This window comes from Anabrus simplex, chromosome 14 (genome assembly GCF_040414725.1).
Source record: "Anabrus simplex isolate iqAnaSimp1 chromosome 14, ASM4041472v1, whole genome shotgun sequence".
NCBI classification, from domain to species: Eukaryota; Metazoa; Arthropoda; class Insecta; order Orthoptera; family Tettigoniidae; genus Anabrus; species Anabrus simplex.
In genome coordinates, this window is record NC_090278.1 from 77,387,483 (window position 1) to 77,394,956 (window position 7,474).

The window sequence follows — 7,474 nt, forward strand, 5'->3', positions numbered from 1 at the left end:
CATAGGCCATTTCATTTAATTTCTGCCATGATTGGTACAATATCAAAAATAACTGAAGCAAAAACATCTAAGTTATAAGAAGAAAGTGCTTTAAACTCTTGAGATTTGTTGTCATTATATGAACATATGCATTAAAAGATTGTCCAACCATTCATTGTTTACTGAGTTCTTATATGAGTCTAGGGACATTAATCAGCTGATTAAAGATACGTTAAAATGTGACTTGTTACAACAGTTGAATCTCTAACAGGTAAAATGATGAGATGTTTAACAATTAGTAAAATACCAAAGATAAACACTAAAGTACATCTAGAAATATGCTGAAACACTTTTAATATCTTGAGTGTTTTGTCAATTGTCATAACTGGTAATGATTTTCCTTCTATTCATAGTTCTTATCTTGTAAAGTTGATCAGCTGAATAGCAAAGATGTGGTATGTGTTAACACAAGTATAAGTAATAAGTAGGCTATGTAAAAAAAGTTTTATTCTTCAAAAGAGTCTGGGATTGTGGGATGGGGACAGACTTCGGTACTCTGAGTATTGCCACACTGAAGTAAAACGAGGGGACAACAATTGGTAATATGTCAGAGATTACATTTTTAAGATTGTATTTCTCTGGACCAAATTGATGTCAAAATTCAATAACCGAACAGTGTTAGAATATCTGCAAACAAATCTTCTTGAGATCCTAAATCCATATATATATATGCAATGGTTGACAAGAGGCTGTGGCCCCAGGAGGAATAATCATCTGTCGTATGTGCTCTTTACTTTCTAAAGATGTATGTCAGGAAAAGGAATCCACAAGTGCAACATCGCCATACAGCACTTGCAGATTGAATACATTATGAAGCCAATCATTTATTCTGCGGATCTAATTTTTCCGGATTTTTTAGGAACAACGTAAATATTTTCATGTGAAAACATCATTTATGAGGTGCATTTCAACACATCTTCCACACTTTTCCTCCAGGAAGAAAATAACTTTCCCAAAGTTGAAATTCATAATTCAAAACTCAAACACTTCCCGTATATGAATATATTTTAAGCGTTTGCCAAGCCTGTCATCTCTCATAACGTGACAACGCCAGATAATGGGGAGCATTGTACTGTGGCGAAGCAAGCTTGGGCACAGCCAATCATGCGCATGCCACCAGCACACCAATTTAAACATTTAAAACATGTGAATTTTAATTGTGCCTTCTAGTATGAAGGGAACTTAATTTTGGATATTTTTATCACTCACGGTTCTGCCTAGTTGTGCTCACCCAATATGTGTGCTAATTTTCAGCTTGATCTGCAATTCCCCGGTTCAGACACTTCCTTCGTCAGTCTTTGTTTTAATGATTCTACTTGTTTTTCTTATGCAGGCTTACCTGACCGAAGAGAAAGGTGAAGAGGTCCACGACAAGACAGAATGAAACTTCAGGAAAGAATCTGTATATGGAGCAATGAAGTACTATTATTTTTACACCATGTAAAACTGGAGCAATAGATACAAGGTGGTACGTGTGTATCTATTCTGAGTACCAGAGAAAGATTGTAGCAGAGGTAACAATGAAATTGTTACCAGGTAAGAAAGCATCTTGTGAAGGATGTAAAACTCAGTTCCTAGAATTTGGTCAGCTATAAGAACATAGTTTATCCAACTTAAAGGTATGGCAAGTACGGGCACTTTCCTAAATACCAGGTCATATTTTGTGGCAAATATTACTTGTTGATTGCTAAGGCTTAGAGAATATTGCAACATGCTATCATCATCATCATCATAGGTTGTTCTGCCATTCGGTAGGTCCAATCATGGCTGTGACCTCCATATCTCTCGATCTTGTGCCCTTTTCTTCACTTCTGCATAATCTTCCTTTCTTTTTCTAATGCTGTCTAATAACTGATATCGTCTCCTTCCTCTTCCTCATTTTCCTTTTATCATCCCTTCAATTGCTACTCGTAGTAAAGTGTTGTGTCTTAGAGTATGCCCTATTCAATTTTTCTTCCTATTTTGGATTATGGTCAGCATGCTACTCACTTCTCCCACTCTCTTCAGAACTTCCACATTTGATATTTTATCTCCCCATGTTACTCCTTAAATTCTTCGCCAAATCCACATCTCAAATGCCTCTATTCTTCTTTGTTCTTCCTTCCTTAATGTCCATGTTTCAGCGCCATATAGAGCTATACTCCATATGTAACACCTTGCAAGTCTCTTCCTCAGATCTTTCTCTAGTGGGCCACGAAACAGTTTTCTCTACTTGTTGAAGCTTTCCTTGGCTAAGGGAATTCGAGCTTTTATGTCTGTTGTAGTGAAGGTCTTCAGTCACAATACTTCCAAGATACTTATACTTATTCACCTGTTCAATAATTTCTCTCCCTATCTTGATTGTTGCTTTTTCACCTTTACCTCCAGGTATCATGAATTTGGTTTTCTTTTTTTTTTTATGCTCATTCCATACTCTTCACACTTTTTGTTTAATTCTCTCAGTATTTTGCGGAGGTCCTTCACATTTTCAGCTATTACTGCCATATCGTTAGCAAATCTTATACATTCAATTCTCTTACCCCCTATGTTGACACCTCTTTTACCATCCAAGCATTCACAAATAATTTCCTCCAAGTAAATATTAAACAAAGTTGGTGATAAGCAGCAACCCTGTCTAACACCTTTCGCCAGTCTGATTTCTTCTGTTAATTCTCCTCTTATTCACACTCTTGTTGTTTGGTTGTAATATAATTCCTTGATCAGTCTTCTCTCTCTCTCTCCATTCCACTCTATGTTTTTTAAGTATCTCCAAGAGCTTACCCCACCTCACTTTGTCAAATGCCTTCTGTAAGTCTACAAAGACTGTGTATACTTTTCTATTCTTCTCTATGTACCTTTCTCCTATGAGTTTCAGTAAACCAATGGCATCCCTTGTGCCTACTCCATGCCTAAATCCATATTGTTCTTCACCAATATAATTCTCCATTCGTCTGTAAATCCTTCTGTTTATTGCTCTTAATAGTATTTTAGCTGCATGAGAAATTAAATGTAGTGTCCTATGTTCTTCGCATTTCTTACTATTTTTCCTTTTTTCTGTTGGTATTATTATATTTTCCAGATAATCTTTTGGCCATTTCCCTTTTAAGTATATTTCTTGACAAAGTTTTACAAATATATCCTTTCCTTTCCCCTGCAGTACTTTGAGTAGTTCAACTGGTGTTTCATCTACACCAACTGCCTTACCATTCTTCATTTCCCTAATAGTTGCCTCTATTTCCTCTTCTAATATACTGAACCCAATCTGATCTTCATTTATTTCATTTTCCTTCTTCAAATTTATACTCTCATCTGGTCTGCTGTTCCAATCATATAACTATTCTATGTACTCTTTCCATCGTTCCTTAACTTTTTCAGGCTCACTTATTAACTGTCCATCCAATGTTTTAATCTCAGTAATTCCACTTCCATTCCTTTTATCCCTGAATATTAATTCCATAGCTTCTTTGTTCATCATGTCATATTTACCTTCACTTTCCAACCGTTCTATTTTGCTGCAGGTTTCTCTGATCCACTTTTCTTTAGCATGTTCAGTCTCCCTTTTTAATTCATTATTATATAACATGTTATCAATGTGTGATAAATGTAAATTTGTGATTTCTGTGAACACTTCCATGGCAAAGCTAATTTTGAGTAATGTGGAATGTATTCAACTTGCTTAACTGTCACTTTCTATTTTTTAACTCAAAGATTGATTTCAAAGAAAACAAGAATTGTCACAACGGCATTCATTGTATCATTTTTGAAAGATATTAAAAGATATTAAAACAGCCAGTGGGAAGACCTAGGAAGAGATGGCGACACCAACTGAGAGACGATGTAGAGAGAAGAGAAGGGAACTGGTAGTCAGTGGTGAGAGGGAAAGCATTTCTGGACAGACGATAGTGAAGGGTTGTTCAACACCACCCTACCCATCACGCTGGAGGGGGTCTATGATGATGATGATGATTATTATTATTATTATTAAAACAGCTAGATGTTGGAAGTGTAAGCAGGTAAGCACTGGTGTTCGTAGGTTATGACTTTAGCCAATCAGATCGATGCAGCTTGCCTACAATGTGCTTAACATTAGCCCTTATCCATACTTCTGCACTGAGAGATTGTCGATCAATCAATCAATTGTTGCAAAGAAATTGGAAATTTATCGAACATTTCCCTTAGTAAAAAAAAAAATTATTCCAATTCCTCGTCCTATAAATGAAAATTTGCTCCAATTTGTCGACTTTAATTCCAATCTCCATATTGTGATCTTCCCTGCTTTTAACAGCTCCATTCAAGCTCATTAGTCTACTAACATCATTCCACGCCATCTCTCCTCTGACAACTCGGAACATACCGCTTAGTTGAGCAGCTTATCTCCTTACTTGAAAGTCTTCCCAGCCCAAACTTTCATAACACTACGCTTTTATCAGGAAGAACAAATCATGCTGCTTTCTTTTGGATCGTTTCCAGTTCTTGTATCAAATAATCCTGGCGAGGCTTCCATACACTGATTGGGGTCTTACCAGAGAATTATACGCTCTCTCTGTTTTTCATCCTTCATACATACCGTCATAATCATGTGAAGAGAACTGTAGCCTTTGTTTACTACCTCGTTAATATGATTACCCCTATGAAGATCATTCCTTATATTAACAGTTAGGTACTTGTATTGTTCTCCATGAACACAGTTATTAAAACTGAGAGGACTTTTCCTCTTGGTGAAACTTACAACCTGACTTTTCATCCCATTTTCTATCATACCATTGTCTGCTGTCCATCTCACAACTTTGTCTAGGTCTTTTTGTAGTTGATCACAATCCTGTAACTTATTTACTACTCCATACATTATCATTATCTGCAAATAGCCTTATCTGTGATTCTAGTTCTTTACTCATATCATATCATATATATATATAAGGAAACATGAAGGTCCAATAATAGTCACCTGTGGAACCCCTCTCTTATCACTGCAGGATCAGATAATTCTAATTCTCTGAGTTCTATTTTCTAGAAATGTAATCACCCCTTCAACCACTCTTTTGTCTAATCCAATATGCCTAATTTTCTTCAGTAGACTCCCATGATCTACCTTATCAAAAGTGTGTACCCTAATCATGCACACGATCGTATCAAGTGGGGACAGAGAGCCAAAACAGTGGACCTTGCCAGCATGGGAGACAAGGTCTAAGGAAGTAAAAATTGATGATTTTTCCTAAACTTGATTTATAAATATGATCTGTAATTTGACATAATTTTTTATTTCTTTTTGTTAGTCATTTAAAGTCGTAGGCTTTTCAGTGATGATCGTATATAGGAGAACGTCAGGAATGTGAAAGAAGCAGCTGGGGCCCTAAGGCTCCTTTTATAGTTACATGCCACATGCTACATGCCACACGCCAAGCATGTGAATTAACATTGTTTAAATGGGACCATTTTATACTTACCTGCTCGCGTCTCGTGGTCGCTTCCTCCCGCCAGGCATGTGACTGAGGCGGGTCGAGACGAGCAGGTGGCCGCCACGCCTGACATGTCATGCCGCGCGGGTGGGACCAAAACCTTATGGGAATGTTTATAGTTGACGCTTCATGCCGGGCGGTTCAATACAGTTTGTGGTCTAGTCGAGTGCTAACCAGGACAATGGATGCTGGATTAGATACGGAAGTGCTCATTAGCGAATGCAGTGTAGATCGGTATTATGGGATCCAGGTAACGAAGACTACAAAAAATCGAGATCTTCGGAATAAGACGTGGGAGTAAATCTGCAGCGTTATCACCCCTACGTATGAAGAAAGATTCATATAATGTACACTCTCGAAACCAAACCGATTCGGGTCAGTCCCAATTGAGTTATGTCCTCCCAAATCAACCTTCTACATCTTTGTCTGATCCAGGTCAATTCCAAATTTACTATAATGATCCACATCAACGCCGGTCATCATATATTTGCCTAGATGAATCTACACATTCTTGGAAATCAGCAAGTTCTGAATAGTTTTAAATGTGAAATGACGTCAGCAATATACAAAGGACATGAACTTTACTCAAAGCTAAAGTTACAAACATAGTGTTAGAAATAATTTACATTTAGTTTTTTACATGGTATTTTATATAATGTTCTTTGTATTTAATACATCTGTAGATTGTAGTTTCACAGAAACGCTCTATTGGACGAATGGGCAGGAAGTGTTTTCTTGTAATATGGAACTGACATTATATTTTTCCAAATAATTCATCAAATGATTTTGGGGTCATCCTAAAATAATTAAAAACATTGTTTCGTCCTCTCGTGGGTCAGTGTAAAGGATTTTGAAAGCTCCTATCATATACTGTATATTTGAATGTTCAGAGGATGAAAACTGAAATGGCTTTTCCTCTTTTTTTTTTCCTGCACTTATCTCGCAGAGGTATGCAGCTGCGAATACTTTAGATGTAAACTCTGCCATTGTACCTGCTTGACAGCTACGAAACTATAAAAGGGTCCTTTCCAAGTGCGAATGCCACTTCAAGCATGTGGCATGTAGCATGTGACATGTAAGTATAAAAGGAGCCTAAGGAAGGTATAGGTCCTGCATTTGTCTGCTGTGAAAATAGGAAACCATCCTCAATGCCACAGACAGCGAGGTTCGAACCCATCATCTCCTGAATTATAATTCTTGACAAATTAGTTTTATGATGATCGGGCGAGTTGGCCGTGCGGTTACTGGTGCTGTGAGCTTGCATCCAGGAGACAGTGGGTTCAAATCCCACTTTCGGCAGCCCTGAAGATGGTTTTCCATTTTCACACCAGGCAAATGCTGGGATTGTAACTTAATTAAGGCCACAGCCGCTTCCTTCCAACTCCTAGGCCTTTCCTATCCCACCATCGCCATAAGACTTATCCGTGTCGGTGCGTCGTAAAGCCGCTAGCAAAAAAAAAAAAAAGTTTTATGATGTCTGTTCATGCCAACGTTTACAAAGATAATTTGTTTCAGACATTAAATAATGATCCAAGTTTTAATTGGTATTGATTTACCCGTGTATTTTGTTAGTTTAAATGCATACTTTTTTTGGCAACATCTCTAAATACTGGAATTTCCTACTTCATAATTATTAAACTATTGACTGAGTGAACTAGTAAATACATGACATGATAATTTAGAATTGTAAGGCATTTTGACCAAGGTGCCCGTGCTTGTTGTACCATCATTCTGGTTTGACTATATCCATGGTGCCATTAGGTTATAAGGATGTAAGCTCTCTGTTTTGGTAAGGGGTGATGGGATGGTGTCAAGATGAAATATATCTTGAAATATCTATATAGCAAAGATTTGTTGTTATACTCCTATTTATACAATTCGTAGAAATGCTATCTGAAGGTGAAATCTCTGTTGAAATATCTACAGGGTGGTTGGAAACGTGAACAGAGTAATTGAGTGTTAGAGGGTTGGTCATACTGGTAAATAATTTGAAAAAAATA

At 37.1% G+C, this 7,474-nt stretch overlaps 1 protein-coding gene across 1 annotated transcript in view; it reads left to right on the top strand.

Annotated features, from left to right (window-relative positions):
* The window catches only part of LOC136885319 (ATP-binding cassette sub-family C member 4), a 162,267-nt gene extending 160,508 nt beyond the window's left edge, over nt 1-1,759 (top strand). Inside the window, exon 25 of the mRNA XM_068230294.1 lies at nt 1,373-1,759. Coding sequence (XP_068086395.1) covers nt 1,373-1,423 — 51 coding nt within the window. The 3' untranslated portion in view covers nt 1,424-1,759. The remainder of the gene's footprint in view (nt 1-1,372) is intronic.
* The last annotated feature ends 5,715 nt before the right edge of the window (nt 1,760-7,474 follow it).